Genomic DNA, 16,347 nt, shown 5'->3' on the forward strand with positions numbered 1-16,347 from the left:
GCCTAGGCTCACTCCCTCTCTTCCACAGCAGGCCCCTCCCTGAGCCTGGTTCTGCCGGAGGTTTCTTCCTGTTAAAAGGGAGTTTTTCCTTCCCACTGTCGCCAAAGTGCTTGCTCATAGGGGGTCATATGATTGTTGGGTTTCTTTGTATGGCGGCAGGGTCTTTACCTTACAATGTGAAGCATTATTGCAGCAATGCAGTAAAGGTAAAATAAGATGCTTTATCTTTAGGTTTTTGACTTCGGTGAGTTTTCCGGATGTCTGTGCATGTATATGTAACTGGTTTTGTTGCTATAGTTATTAGTGGTCATATGTCACTGCGTGTTGATTTGATTACAGCAAAGCAAGCAGACTACCAAATGTAAATAAAATTAAGGGCTTTGCTTTGTGTTTCTCTATTTTTAACTGTTATTCTTCCAATTAAGTCTTATATTGTAACAAAGTGAAAACATAGAGTAAAATTATACAATTAAAAAGAAAGAATTGCAGATGATTTTAAGCAATTTGAAGTCAAAGAGCTGTCGTAAAGAAGGAGTTAACTGAGGAAAGGTGGTAATGGCACTAAGTTTCTTTTATTAAGGTGTAACATAGAGACTTTAAAGTTATTCCCAAACAAACTCCAAATGTTTGACTTGTAAAATAAGTCATGCAAGAAAACTTGATTGGAGACTTGTAAAAAAAATATGTGTCACCTGTGCTCTTTGCATGAGCACTTTGTTAATTATGGTGTAATTGTCTAATGCAGCAGACAGATGTTTCACTTGTTTGCAGACTAAAAAACAAAAAAAGAACTATTTTTAAAAGAACATGACATCATCAGAGGGAAGTTAGGTGCCGTGTTGGAAAAGAAATTACCTTTGAGCTGCTCGTCTGTACTCTGTACAGCACATCCAGGGTTTTATGTGAGCACCGTGCCTGCTATTGTTATTTATTCATTTTTCACCGTGCGACAAAAGCAATTGGGGGGTGTCATATTTAAAAAGGTCGAGTATCTACAGGAGTGTTACGTGTCTGAGGGATGTTCCTCGGGGACAGCAGGGCCACTGTGAGCTGGAGAGGAAGAACAGTCTCAGGGTGGGAGCTGTGCGCCTGACACGACAAAGCACAACAGCTTCACTTATACACATATCGTACAGAAACTACAGTCACGTTCGACTGTTTTCTATTGTCTGCGTTTGAGTTTTACTGCAAAAGATGAAAAAAACATATAAATAGAAGATCGTAAATAAGAAACAAAAACAACTTAACCTTAAATATCCCCCCCCAACCCCCTCTGGTCTGATGGACACTCTTAGTAAAAATTGTTACATTTAGCACGTGGTGATCAGGTCTGAGCAATGGACTACTTGCACTAGGGCATGTGACGTATTATACTACCGCTTGGGCGTTTCCGGTATGTTTGTTTATCTATCGGTAGCTACGCTAATGTCACTTCAGAATGAGTATAAAAAGGAAAGTATTTAAAACAGAACATTTTCACAAACAGGAGAAGAAATACTCCGAGCATTGCTGTGTCCCACTTTGTTCGGCTTCAGCCAAATTTAACGGCATACTAAGTTTTCATGGCTTTCCGACCCATTCCGACTTGAGAAGACAATGGCTGGTAAACATACGCCGGGATCATTTCATGATTACCTCTCACACCAGGGTCTGCAGCAGACACTTTGCCAGTGATCAACTCATAGAGCCAACAACCCTTGATGGTCGAAGGCGGCTTATTAAAGGTGCTGTACCAACACTTTTTGAGTGGAATGGCTATAAAGTTGAACCACCGCGGCGTAGTGTTTGGGAGAGAACGGAGCGACGCCCTGAACTAGTTCCTCCTGACGATCAAGAAGAGCACAGTCTTACAATAGATCATGACTACTGCTCAGTCCCTGAGCCGTCTGCATTGGACATGTCTGCATCAGCTGCAGAAGACCTGTCCAAAGACGTGGAGACTCTGAGGAAGGAAATACAGGAGTTACGTGTCCAGCGAGAATTTGGGTTACAGCGCTTTGCTGGCTCTGACACTGACATCCGATTCTACACCAGGTACACCTAAGCTCTATTCAAGCTAACTGTTTAAAATATACCAAAGTCACCATCAGTTAAATTTCGAAAGTGTTTCCAGTCTTAATGAAAACAAAATAGATATTTACTTTTTCTCTGCTGATTGTATGTTTCATGTAGATGCTTTAGTATTTAAACGATATACTAATGCTACAGGTAAAATACAACACCAAATAGACTCTTAATCAGACTGTTATACAGCATACCATTAGCATATTTGTCACAGTTTACATTATTTTTATGTCAGTGTGTAATGTTAACTAATGATTGACATGATGTATGTCTCTCTCGTGAATAGATTTCCAAGCTATGATCATTTGATGGCATTTTGGTTTTTGATTGAGCCTTGCATCTACAAAATGATCCGGGTTTCAAGAGCCAAGTCAGCTGCCAATAGGAACGAAGAAGTGTTGACACCTGCACGCACATCAACGGTAGGTTATGGGTTTGTTGGTAGTTAGAACTAGAGGTGTAATGTTAATGTATTTATGTACAATAACATTACATTATGTACAATAGCATACATACACAGGTGTATATATGCTAAATGACTCAGCATCCTTTACATACATACACCTGTGTACTACAGCACCTCATTGTTTACCCCATGGTACAGTATGGTATGCATAACCATTACAAAACATTTAGCCAAGAAAAGCATAATTTTACTAGTTCATAGCTTAAGGAGTAACATTTTCCCTTTTGTTTTCACCTTCCAGAGGCAGCTGCTACAGCCAATTGACGAGTTCTTTCTTTTCCTGGTTTTCCTGTCAGTTGGTTTGAAGGAGAGGGACCTGGCACACCGATTTAACATACACCAGTCCACAGTGAGCCGCATTATCGCAACATGGACAAATTTTCTTGCCACTGCACTGGGGTCTCAATGCATCTGGCTTACACGTGAAGAAGTGCAAGCTTACCTCCCTGAAGAATTCAAAGATTTCTCAGACACCCAGATGATCCTTGACTGTACAGAGCTGAGGTGTCAGACACCATCCTCACCACTTCTCCAAAGTGAAATGTACTCTTCGTACAAATCCCACTGCACGATGAAAGCCCTGGTTGGCATAGCTCCACATGGTCCAGTGACAATCATCTCTAATCTGTATGCTGGTTCGGGTAGTGACAAGGAACTATTCAAACAATCAGGCATTGCTGAGAAGTTGACTGAAGACATGGCAGTGATGGTAGATAAGGGCTTCCTAATCACCGATTGTTGTAAATGCAAAGTGTACTGCCCGCCTTTTCTATCTAAGCAGAAGCAGATGCCAGCATACCAGGTTAAGGAGACGCAGGCCATAGCCAGACTCAGGGTACATGTGGAGCGAGTCATTAGGAGGATAAAACAGAACAAACTTTTTGATAGCATCATTACCATGTCACATGTTTACAATATCAACCAACTGTTTGCAGTAGCATGCATGCTGTCAAATTACCAGAACACAGCATTAGTTAAAAAATGGGTTAAGTGAGACAAGATGGACTTTTCCCAAGACACCAGTGCCAGTACAACTTATGGAACATGACCTGCAGCTGAGGCCACTACAGTTGCATTTCTTCCTTGACAAAACTTGATTACAGAACTGGTACTTGAGTGCTGATAGTTGAGTTCCAGTTATTGATAATTCTAATTCATTGCAAATGTTGAATGTTAATAATACTGTTTAATTATACTATATTACTATTCATATTCAACAAAATTGTTTATCAAAATTATAAAGTAAATCACTAAATCGTTTTAAAATCATAAGTGACATTGTGCTTTTGTAACATCCAAAATACCATTTGTCATTTTTTTCATTCAGTTGTGTTATTGTCTAAATGTATGTCAGTATGCTAGGCATGGATTTTTAAATACTTACCATGTAAATAAGTTCTGCACAAATTCAATGTTTTAATGTGTGTTTTTAAAAAATGAAATTGATGCCATTGCTTAAATAACAGTTTATTGATTTCACATAAAAGTAACATGTAACAACAAAAAAATTCATGAAATACTTTTTGCTATGTTTTCACTGTTCATTTTTCCAAACACAGGTATCTTGGCATATATATGTAAAAAAAAGTAGTCAGCCTTTTCTCTGATTGCATTGTGCACATCTGTATCCATCAGTGTTGGGCAAGTTACTTTGAAAAAGTAATTCAATTATAGTTACTAGTTACTTCTTCAAAAAAGTAACTGAGTTAGTAACTGAGTTACAATATTCTAAAAGTAATTAATTACTTGGAAAAGTAACTATTGCGTTACTTTAAAAAAAAACAAAGAACGTTTAACCCCCTGGGGTCCAGGGTATAATTGGCCATTTTTTTACTACTCTTGATTTTCCCTCCACATTTTACCTTTAAAAACTATTCACTTTGCCTTGTTTGGTATCATTCTTTTTAGCACAACCTTGCGTGCCTGAATTTACAGTTATGTTCTCATTTTGTCATACTGTATAACCAGAATTGATCTAAAAATCAGACAAAAACCATAAAATCAGAGTAGAAAAAGTTATATTTTTACTGTAACAACCACAAACATCTTTAATGAATCATATTTCATAACTTTAAATGCAAATATTAATTGTCAATTTTAAAATCCTATGCACAAGTTTTGCAAACAACAAATTTATTTTTGCATCCATTTACCTTGAAATGGTTATTTAAAAAATCAAACTATTTACAGAACAATCAGCTGTTCTTCAATAAGATGCCACACAAATTATTTGTGCCACTCCAAAAAAATGATTTCTGTCCACTATAAAGGAGAACATCACAGCCTGATACCTGCAGGTCTGACAGCAGCAGGTGTATCACTGCTGTTTCTACCTGGAGACAGCAGTCGCCTCATTGTTCTGACACACAACACAAAACTATCCACAACACTACACACTAACTACACAAGACAACACATTAACTACACACTCCAAACACGCTAAACGTCACAAATCTCACATCTCAAAACTCGCTCTCTTTTTCTGCTCTCTCTCTCGCCGTCACTCCTAAAACTTTTGTTTTGTTTTGCTCATAAGCAGAGAGTGCTTGCTAGCGCTAACGTGGCGAAACTATTGAGGAAAAAACGTCGCGTATATCTTGTTTATCACGACTCTGGTTTTACGTGGCCTATCGACACAATTTAAAAACTGGTATATATCACCTTGTTGCTTTGTCTTTAAGTGGTCACGTGATTGACTTACCACGACTACTTTATTCTTCCTCAGTCAAACAGCAGCACTCGATTGTTTTGCCCCCTGAGCTCCAGGTGTTGTGCTAGACAGTGATCGTGATTAGCGTCCGCGGGAGCGCGCAGCTGCTTAAAGCTGTAGCGTCCAGATTACTTACAGCTACTTCCGTGCAGCTGATATAAGATGCGGTAAGCTGAACACAGCTTTAACCGTCTGTTTGTTGAAAAATAGTAACGGACCGCGTTTCCTTGTTAGTAACTGTAACGGCGTTGTAACGATAGGAATAGTAATTAGTTAGATTACTCGTTACTGAAAAAAGTAACGCCGTTAGTAACGCCGTTACTTGTAACGCCGTTATTCCCATCACTGGTATCCATGTATATTCTTTGCACTAGGTAGTCCTCTTGTGCCCACACAACAAAGTCACACCACTGCATCCCACTGATGAGCAGTTGTCCTTGCACTTGCCAGTAATATGCGTGGCTCTTTTTTTGTTTAGGGGTACCACATTCCATCTGCACATATTTGCAGTCAATAACGTTTTGTACATTGGGACATTTGAATTTGACGAGGCCAAACTGGGGGTATTCATTAGGGTCAAAAACAACACCATCAGGAGATGCAGCAAGCCAGGGGGCAATGGGGTGAATGACCAGGCCACAGGGTGAGTAGTTAACATTCATTAGCCTACTATACTCCATCTCAGTTCCTCTCATGTCTGCTGTCTGCCTTGTTCCCTTCAATATACGCTCTGCTAGTGGCTCTGCCGAGCTCTGGCCTCTGACGTGACACACCTCCCGAAACTTAGAGGCAGTCACTCTGGGCCTGCGGAGCTGATGCCACTCAGATGAAGAGCTTTGCTCACGTGTAGCTTCCTCTATTTTGTGAGCCATTTCCAGAGTTACAGACAAGCTTCTCAGATGCAGAAGCTCTTCTTCTGAGCACACAAACACACAATCTGATGGCAAGATGTCATACCCCTCCAGAGGCAAGTGCGGTGTTGATGGTGCATCACGGTGTAGTGTGATGTACCGGGTTGTCAAAACCGGCTGCTGATATGACAGAACACTGGCCTCCTGCACCAGCCCAAAAGCACTTTCCACAAGGGGCTTGTCAGGTCTCATGTTCATTGTGGTCACAAGTGGCCTGTCCTCAATATTAAATTTTGCATATGCCTCCGTTATTCTGAACAAGCAGGGATCTGGTAACGGACCCACCATGCCTCTGTAGAAGCCACTCCTAAAGAAAACATCAATGACAATAATGTAAGGAAGAAGGTTATTATACTGAACAACAACTAAACTAAAAACTAAAAGGTGTAAAACAGTGGTGCATAAGTTAGAGACTGGGATGTATATGTACATGACTGAGTTAGCCGTCTTCAGAAAGTGTAATGTTGTATGTAAATTAATACCTATTCTGACACATGTATGTATGAACAAATAGCAACATGCATTTGTAACACAGGAAACCAAATTTTACAAATCTAATTACCGTACTCCAGTCTGGGCCATCCTATTTGGTACCGGCTTAGTGAAGATCATAGAGTTGATAGGTCCTGGCTTCACACCCTAACAGAAGACACATTTACTATGGATGGTGTTGCTGTTCATATGTAAACATGGTCTAATTCAAAAACTTTAACCTTATTTAAATTACCACTGTCCGTGGCTTGTGCCATTGCTGTTCAGATTCGGTGCAGCTATGCACAGGGGGACAACCGGCACTCTGAGTTGTGAGTAGTGTGCTGTTTGGAAGAGCAGTGCCACTGTGTGATTGCACATAACAGCACCTGCCACACAGGAGCACTGGCTATGTGTCAGTACCACCGGCGATGAATCCAGAAGCTTAATCTAAGAAGAAAGAACTAAAATTAAAAATGTAACATCATCTTCATGGAAGAGCCGAACAGGAACATAGTTCAGTGTTATGGTTACTGACCCCTACAGGCTTACCCTCCTGAATGCTTAGTGTTTCCTTCTCTCCCTATTAAAACAACTTAACCATCCTTGATAACTGTAATAACTTAGATTGTGTATATTTGCAGTATTAACTTGGTGTCAAATGTTTCTGATCACCCAAACACATCTGACTAGTCAAATTAGGAGTGATAAAGCAGGGAGACAAGGAAAACATTCAAGTTGATGGGCCTTAACTAATTTTTAACTAATGCTTAAATGAACTGAACCCCACTGAACAGGGATTAACAACTTTACACAGCTTCCTGCCTACACTTAGTCTGTGTGGTGCCTCACTCTCCCTCATTGACCTGTAGCTCTCACACCGACCTCCCCTGACAACCTGTGTTTTTTGGACACTGAATAAAGATACAAGAACCATTAGCATTATTTCTGTACTACTCATGTCAACACGTCTTAAACATATATACTTTACACTTAGCAAGAGTAGCATTAGGTAGTTAACTACCTCCTTAGTTAGCCAACTACCTATTATAACAGTGTCTAATAACAAAAGTGACATTAGTTAAGAAAACCTCAACTATAGTTTCGGACGACATAAAACACCGTTTAAGAAAACATGTAATGTAGAGAATTGACATCAAATGAAGGACATAGCGGAGTAACATAGTGTTTGCATTTGACGTTAGCTAACGTTTCTTTGTTGGTTAATTTACATTTTCTCACCTTGGTAGTTGTGTATCTATGATGCAGCATATAACTTAAATGCTTTATGTAATTTGCTGGCTGGGGTAGTCGTCAATCTGCAAATCCGATGAACATCAGTGATGTTCAATTTTGGGCGCTCTTGTAGGCAGCGAGTGTAGAACGTCGCCATGGTTTAACCACACCGGAAGCACTGGGGCAGGACTACATAGAACGCGGAAGTGATTGTGCAAGTAGTCCATTAACTTGGTGAGTGCAATCGAATTATTACAGGTAGAAATGATTTCCAAAACTCTGAGAATAAAAATCAGGAATGATCAGGTGAGAGGGCAGAGGGCAACACACACACAGGTATGAGGCGTTGGATGACAGCGCCTCGTGTAAAGCGTCACAGCTCGATGACATTTGCTTTCATGTTATAGGATGCAGTGAAGATTACTGCTATTAGGATCAGCTGTCTAATCGAGTTTCACAGCACATGAAGAAAAACACGCTGAGCCATTTCTGTGCAGCTTCTCGGACTGTGGCTGGTTCTCACAGGATCTTCATGCAGCACCCTGAACTCAGTTTGGCACCTCTCTCCTAATTGATTTCTCTCTCTCTCTCTCTTTCTAGCTCTCTCTCTCTGCCAATTGTAAAACACCAAAAGCCACAGAAGAAAGCTGCAACAAACAGCAGTAAATGTTGTGCGGCCCTGCTTGGAATCTCACAGCTAAATAAGACATCCCTCCATCTGTGCATTGCCCTATATCACTCCCTCTGCAACTACCAGGGGGACATGTTTGAACAACGTGCCATAAATCCCATTTATTACACATTAAGCAGTAACCCCAGAACATGTGCTGTGAAACCTGGCCTCTCACCATGTTTCCCAAGCCCCAATTAAAAGCACATTATGGTACTGGTCCCTGGGTCCTGGTCAGACACTCAGAGTGCTGCAGAGCCGCTGCTTCCTCCAGGCATGGCTGCAGGACTTTCTTTATGGAGACATGTTTGCCAAAGGGGAACAAGGAACATTAAGTGTTCTGGCTGTCTGCATCGACCCGCCTCTGTCTATCTGTCATGCAGGGGGACGACTGAAAAAAACCAAAGCAGAGATGGAAAACATTACATCGCTGTATGCTTGATGTGAGCGGCTAACAATGCTTTAAAACACTATTTTAATAAACACATAAAATCATATCTTCTCTTTCTTCTGGTGTGGACGAATGTGACCAAACTGACAAAGACTCAAACCAAAGACATTTTTTGTAAATATAATTTTCAGTTAATTTTTTCCCTGAAAGTCAATAAATGAAATTGTTTTCTGACATCTCAGTTTAGTTTCCTTAACTATAATAACCCAGAACCAGGCAGGATTCAAACAGCTCACATGTTGTTGTTCTTAAACCTGTTCAAACAGCTAATGAAGAAAACCGCCAAAAAACTAAACATGAAACAAAGTGCAAATGTCTGTCTGATGACAGGCTACATTAATACTAAATGATGTAAAGCTCTGGCGTGTGCTAAACATGATCTTCCTAACGTGCACCAAGCATGAAATAACCTCACAGAACAGCCATCAGTGACTGAACACATATGATGGTAAAGGGACCAGTTCTTTGAAAACTCACAGCCCAGCATGTTTGTTGGAGAATTTTTTAAACTGGTAAATGTAAAGTTAGTTTTTCTACTAGAGGTTAGTCTGAACTTTGATCACCTGAAGTGTAAACTTCTGCTGCATGTGACTAACTAGAGTTAGCTTCACTGTTTCCTTCATCCTTCAAAGCCCCGGAGACACTTATGTTTTCACATGCTGAAGAATGATCCAGCTTTGACATCTGTGCAATACCACCTTAAATGTGAAAGACAAAACCAGTCACCAAACTGGCTGCTACAAAAGCTTCTAATCAGCAGGCTGCTCGATTTGTGGGCTGATTGTGTGCAGTTGCGTCATGGACGCTTACAGTGCACATTCATGTTGGTGCTTGCAGGTATCCCCCTCCACCACCTCCACTGTGATGCAACCCAGCCTTTTCCTTTCAACAGCTCTCTTGCTGATGCAACCATGTTGACCCCAGAATGTGCTGCTGTTATTACCACTCTGCCTAATTACATCCTGTGTGTGTTCATGTGCAGAGGGCATGGTGTGCATGTTTGAATGCACACTTAAACTAGTGTTCATCATTGAGTCACATGTGCGTGCTTCCTAACGCTGCTTTGTTTGCATTTTTGTGTACGTCTGTTTATACTTGTGTCCAGAGTGTCCTTGGAGATCACCTCGTCTGTAATGAAGGCCCCACAGACGCAGGGAGTCGGAGGAGGGACTGCTAGCATCACTGCCGTGGCTCCTTAGGTCAAGCCAAGCATTTTAATTGGCTCTGAGTAGCTGGTTAATGCTGCTGGCTGGCACGGCATTGGGTGAGTGTCGTCACCTCCTGTGGCCACTTTGCACTTCATGTAACAAACGACTGTGGCAGGGAGCAGGAGATCAGTGTGTGGCCGCTGGGCCGCAACACGCATCAACTCGGTGGAGGTAATTTGCTAGCACACACACACACACACACACACACACACAGAGAAATTTGGACCTGTTTAAAAAAGCGTTCTTTTTTCAGTCTGTGTGTAATCAGTGTGCAGTTTTACATAAAAACGACAGCGAGACTCCGAAAATCAACAGCAAAAAGCATCTTATTTTTATAAATATTTATACAATCAGAAATTAAATATTTAGAGACAGCAATTCAGAAATCTACTCCAAATTAAGATATCAAAGAGCACCTGGTACTACTTTCAAAGAGGAATCAACAGCTAGTGATGCAACTAACTGAATTCTGCACACTTAATCCTCTGACCCTCCCAAAGGAGAGGCAAAACTAATAAAAATGGAAGTATTTACTATAAACTAAAACAGGTATGGAGAGAAAACCAAACTGTGAGATGTCGACAACCATAAAGTTTACTTTGAATTCTTTCCTGTAGTGGTTAAGGAGATAGTAGTTACTGATTTCTGACGGGTTGTTTCTCCATCAGAAGAAATGTCTGGACTCATGTGTGCAAACCTAGGAAGAATCTAATCTGTTAACCTCTGCAGGAGGGGGCTCGGAGGCTCTGTTAGTGTGTAGGACAAAATTAGCTGGTATGGTTAAAAAGCACAAATCCATGACGACCACTCTGTCAGTGTTACTTCCCCCAGTTTCAGGCCGACCAATAAGCATTGAAGCACCTTTAAAAGGCACTGGTGGGAGTGCAACAGCCTCCCCATGCTCCCCTCCTGCACTCCTGCTGGAGAGCTTCTTGGTAAGGTCTACAGACCCTGGTTTGTCCTAAAACAGCCTGAAACAGCATGCCCTAATGGACAGATATTTGAGTTTTCAAGTAGTAGACAGATAAATGATTGATAGCATAGAGCTCTGTTGAATCAAATGCAGTCCAATCAGCCTCACTCACAGGTCATGTGACACGTGGATATTTTATCCCCTACAAAACCAACAAACCACCAACCCGTTCTCCCTGTGAGGGGGGTTGGGGGTCTCTCTTTATCATTTCTTCACTCACAGTATACACCATGCTCACTTAATGCTTCTATTTCATGTTGACAAAGGCCTTCATCGCTCCCTCTCTGGACATATAAGTGGAACAAAGAGAGGGAGCATGCGGGCAGGCCTGTCAGTGTAGGTACGGATCGCCTTCCTTCCTTTCTGTTGTTTCTCAAACAGTCTTGATGGCGAGGTGTTGTCTAATTAATGACTGTGTGTGTGAGTGTATGTTTCCAGTTGACCTAAAAAACATACCATCACTCACCGTTGAGTGTCACTCCCATCATGTTTTAATGTGAGCGTTGTCAGGCTCAGACATGCTACTTTTGACTTTGCATCACTGTAGAAAAATACTCTGTCACTGGCCCTGAGCACGGAAACAGGTGTGTTTTAAACCTATCACTGCTGTTCAGATGGGACTGATATGTGTTTAGGCTGTGAGAAGCTGTCATATCAGCCGAGTTCGTACATGTTTTGTACTGGGTGGATTATTCTTGCATCATTTCATTCCTTCTCTTTACGAGCATCGTATACTTAATGAAAAGGTGAATCTGATTCTAAATTAGTGGCTAAATTAGCCGGTGCATAAGTGCTAACAGAAACAGGGCGTCAGTCCCATCTATGATCAGAGTTTCCAGCATTAACAAGCTTCCTACAAACACAGAGACATACATGGAAATAAAAAATAAAATGGCGCTGCTTTTTGTCTTAGTAACAGCAGTCCATCGACGGGTGTGCCAGCTCAGGCAGCTGTAGGTGGCAGATGTTGGTTCCAGTAACCAAACTGGACCTCTTTGGGCTTTTTGAGCATTTTGGGGTTTTTAACATTTCTTTCATGTGCATATATTTCCATGTTTTTGCTACAGACTGCACAGTGTGAGGTATGTTTTGTCTAAACTTTGTTAAACCAAGTAGGCAGGTAGAGGGACAAATTTAAGCACATAGAATCATTATTTTCTTCTGGTTTCCAGTTGGATATTGAGAATGATGTTATCCTACTGGTAATGATAGCAACTACAAAATGTCTGTGTCTGATGACCTATTTTTGGAAATACTACACTTCATTGCAGCAGCTGAGTTACTAATTATTCTAAAATTCTTGAGTTTAGCTGGTCTCTCATTGATAAAGGTTGCCATGTGTGGATAGTCTCGAGAGGACCGGCATGGAAGAGACAGCAGCCCCAGCACATGGTGGGAGCTCACAGGGCAAATATATTCCACACAAATATGTTTTGAAGGAGATGTGAGAGGAGGCTGATGACTGTACCGACTGAACAAACACACACAGACAATGTAATATATTAAAGCAGCCTCGACGTGACATATCGACAACATGCGCTGCATTGGCTACAGCTGCACTGCACCCAACTCTATAAATGAATTAAATATTAGAGCGCCTTGCTCTGCTGTGATGTAATAACAGCCCGGTTCACTTTGTGCATGCAGTGCGGACACTTCATGATTTACACTGGGTAGATCTTATTGAGTCAACAGCTCATAATGCTCCGTGTTTGTCTTTGCACCTCTTGTAAAATTGATTTCAGGGTCAGGGTAAGGAAAACGGCAAACACTGCTGTTTCACACGCGTGCTGCTGTGTCTGTGCTTTGAGAATTTGGGGTAAGGCAGTCACAGGATAATGTGCGCAGTTACAATTTTTCAAAATCAAAGTTGGTTCAGAATGAGACACGGCGAAGGCACAGAACAACAGTTCCAGTCTGACAGTACATTTTTTCTAGGCATTCAAAGACAACGTCACTGATCATAATCCAGAAAACACTGATGAGACATAACAGCCAGTGTTTGTTCTGCAAGTCTGAGGATCTCCAAGGTTCTGTTTCTGAGTGGAACAGTCCTGGGTGGATGAGGACTGGATCACCCTGAGTTGTCTCTGGATGTTGCACAGCTGTCTTGGTTGACTCTACGTCTTGTGGCGCCCCGGGGTGGTGCCACTGGTTTGGCAGACTGGTGTGACGCTCCCATCTTTAATGAAAATGGATGGATGAGTCCATCAAACACATTTGCTTTAAACAATTTAAACACACCAATCACAGGAAGTCTGTAAGTAGAGTTATTTACAGTAGACATGTTTAATGATTTTGAAACTTGAGGATTCAGTTCTTGTTTTATTTTGGATGTTTTCTTATTTGCACAGGCTCAAACATAGAAACTGATGAAGGCCGGGCTCACAAAGGTGTCCTGCCTGGTCTAGGTCAGGACTCTTTCTCTTCTGTCATGTGATAATGGAAGAAACCCAAAGTATGCTGAGTTCCTTTCACTGGAGCTAAACTCCTGAGAAACATCCTCACATCTCTCTCCATCAAACTTTACCTTTGGCACAAAGCAGTCAGACAACTGCAGTTGTCCCGGCAACCGCCAAACCCAGACTCATCCATCAGATTGCAGGCAGAGAAGATGAGAACATGTTTCCACTGCTGCTGAGTCCAGTGGCTTCATGCTTCACACCACTGCATTCAGTCCTTTGCATTATGCTTACGATGTAAAGCTCTGTATGAACTGCTCTCCAGCTAATCTGAGGGCCACATGAAGTTTGGACTCTGTGCATCATGTGTCTCTGCTCTGTGGTTCTACGTTGCCTACCCCTCAATTATTTGTTATAACACCACCAACAGGTGACTGTGGTATATTTACAAGTTCAAAGAATTCACCAAATTACCACGACACTGATGTCAGTGATGTCAGTGATGTCACTGATGTCACTGATGTCACTGATGTCAGTGATGAGTGCATGCAAATTTCTCGGCCACAACTGTAATTTAGTGGAAAACAGATGTTGGTGAAAAAAACAGGTTTGAGTCCATCTGAAAGTTAATCATCAAAATGAAAATAAAAAAATTCTTAAAAGGAGGAAAAAAGTGTAAAGGTCATCTGGGGACTACACGTCAACACTAATCAACGATCTGTGATGATGAGCACCGTGGGCTTTCTCTCAGTTTCCTTCTAGACTCTTAGCTGAACACTTCTTAAATGCTGTATCGCTGCTTTGACCCAAAAAGAAGAAGGTAATAAATCATGTGGCCACTTCATTCTTCAGTGATCTCAAAACCAATACGCTTCGGTTATCTTGGAAGTACAGTGGGCACATGTGTGCGTCACCTTTGTCTTTGTATATCATTTATGGAGTTTGTGGATACCGAGCTTATTCTATGACTTTTCCAAAAATCAAACTTTTAGTATTGGGTCAGATCTGTTTCTTAGTCACACAAGCTGTTTCAGTCTGTCTGTCTCTGTCTGTTTCCTTCTTTGTTGAAGGTCTCTGGATGAAAATGTTGGAGGGACGACTGATTTCCCCACAGAACAACTATTTCCTCCAGGCCGAGTTGCTGCCATCTGTAGCACAGATCCCTGAAGCTTTATGTCGTCTCCCTTCCAGTGACACTAAATATAACCACCAACTGTGCCACAACACAATCATTTGATTCTTTGACAAAAGACATTCAGATGAATGAAAACAATTCACAGAGTAAGACTAGATAGCCAGCACTAGCTGCAGTAACAGTTTCTATAGGCATCCTACTGAAAGTGTTGCTGGACCCTCGACCTGTGTAAAATCACACTCTTCTTCATCTTCCTCGTGCAGGCCATTCTATTTGTTGTTCTGCTCAGAGTGAACCTAATCATTATTTACATATCTGCCCATACATTATTCATTTAGGTAATATCTTGCAATGATTAAGAAAGCACTGAAAAATAAGCACTAATATGCTCCCCAGTTAGTATTTAACTGATTAACTCGCCTGCTCTAACTCTTCTAATTATCATCACGCTTAGTGTATCTGCTGCACAGTTAATGAACAGATACAATGACTGAACAGCAAAGTCACACTGTACTCTTCACCTTAATCTTTCTACAATTTATTTTAGATACTAAACAGTGATAAGGCATACATGGTCTCAGGACCAAACACTCACTTAAGCTCCTTTTATGAAGCATCCACCCATTTTCTTCCACTTATCCAATTCATCGTCATGGTAGTGGTGATGGAAAAGAGGCAGGGTACATCCTGATACGTGAAACTGTGAATGTGTGACAATGATTTTATAAACCCAGTTACACAAACTGGGACTGCTGATCTGGTCCAAGTCCCCTAAAAGTCCAACAGTGATCTAACAGGGAGGGAGATGAACGCATGAATTATACTTCTGTGGAAGATCTACGTCATAACTGGAACCTCCTACCTAACCCGATGTTCTTCTCCTGTTAAAGGTAACGACATGCTGGGTCAAAGCAACCACAAAGACTGAACGGCATGGAAGGCAGCAGGTTATAGATTAGAGTTTCCAGTTACTACATAAGTTGGGACAATCTAAACCAATCTAAACCCAAACACTTGTATCAGGGACAAAAACACACAGGACAATAACACTGGTGGGAAAACCATATGCTGTTTTACTGTGTGTCACAATGGAGGAAACCAACAAGGTCCTGACAGAAAGACGCCATGTTCAGATGTTTGAGTCTTCTTTGATAATTATGGTTGACCAATCAGCAAACAGCACTCGTCCAGCAATTTAGTGTTTTCTGTTTCCCTTCCTGGGTTCAGGCTTTCTTTCTATGATGTTAAATAGACAAAATTATTCTTGTAACATTTTGACTGGTAAAAATGATTTTGCCTTTTAGATAAATCTACAGAAGAATAATTGAAAGGCCGTATACCTGCACTGCACAGCTGTCCACATCAGCAGATGTTCTTACTTTGGCTGATTAGACATTGACGTGACATCTTTCTGTCAGTCTCCTGTTGGTTTTCTCGCACATGATAAGACAAGAAGAAAAGACACGTTCCCAGCCGAACTCCATGCTTGCTTAGAAACTTCTGATCATCCAGAGCCGCTGTGACTTAGAGGCCTTAAGCTCGTGTGAGCTGTAGTGCTGCTTTGAGTGGTTTCACAGTGAGATCTATTATACAGAACATTACACTTTTTAAAAACTCCTTTACAACCATCTGTCTGATAGCTGTAAAGAA

At 41.2% G+C, this 16,347-nt stretch overlaps 2 protein-coding genes across 2 annotated transcripts; one reads left to right on the forward strand and one right to left on the reverse strand.

The window, feature by feature from the left end:
• The first annotated feature begins 1,383 nt into the window (after positions 1 to 1,383).
• Positions 1,384 to 3,835, forward strand: LOC109195852 (uncharacterized). The gene is made up of 3 exons (XM_019348599.2): positions 1,384 to 2,034; positions 2,351 to 2,486; positions 2,772 to 3,835. The coding sequence occupies exons 1-3, from the start codon at positions 1,439 to 1,441 to the stop codon at positions 3,522 to 3,524; spliced, it is 1,485 nt and encodes a 494-aa protein (XP_019204144.1). The 5' UTR covers positions 1,384 to 1,438; the 3' UTR covers positions 3,525 to 3,835.
• Positions 3,836 to 4,039: 204 nt separating this feature from the next.
• LOC109195851 (uncharacterized) lies at positions 4,040 to 7,295 on the reverse strand. Its single transcript, XM_025901136.1, has 4 exons — positions 6,879 to 7,295; positions 6,714 to 6,790; positions 5,607 to 6,458; positions 4,040 to 4,160 (listed from the first exon to the last, which is right to left on the reverse strand). The coding sequence occupies exons 2-4, from the start codon at positions 6,761 to 6,763 to the stop codon at positions 4,040 to 4,042; spliced, it is 1,023 nt and encodes a 340-aa protein (XP_025756921.1). The 5' UTR covers positions 6,764 to 6,790; positions 6,879 to 7,295.
• Positions 7,296 to 16,347: the final 9,052 nt, after the last annotated feature.

This window comes from Oreochromis niloticus, linkage group LG19 (genome assembly GCF_001858045.2).
Source record: "Oreochromis niloticus isolate F11D_XX linkage group LG19, O_niloticus_UMD_NMBU, whole genome shotgun sequence".
Lineage (NCBI taxonomy): Eukaryota > Metazoa > Chordata > Actinopteri > Cichliformes > Cichlidae > Oreochromis > Oreochromis niloticus.

Coding starts and splice junctions, on each gene's coding strand:
- LOC109195852 (XM_019348599.2), top strand. CDS start 1,439: ATGAGTATAAAAAGGAAAGTATTTAAAACAGAACATTTTCACAAACAG. Junction 2,035..2,350: donor GACATCCGATTCTACACCAG/GTACACCTAAGC, acceptor TCTCGTGAATAG/ATTTCCAAGCTATGATCATT. Junction 2,487..2,771: donor CACCTGCACGCACATCAACG/GTAGGTTATGGG, acceptor TTCACCTTCCAG/AGGCAGCTGCTACAGCCAAT.
- LOC109195851 (XM_025901136.1), bottom strand. CDS start 6,763: ATGATCTTCACTAAGCCGGTACCAAATAGGATGGCCCAGACTGGAGTA. Junction 6,459..6,713: donor ATGGCCCAGACTGGAGTACG/GTAATTAGATTT, acceptor TGTTTTCTTTAG/GAGTGGCTTCTACAGAGGCA. Junction 4,161..5,606: donor CAAGAGGACTACCTAGTGCA/AAGAATATACAT, acceptor CCCAACACTGAT/GGATACAGATGTGCACAATG.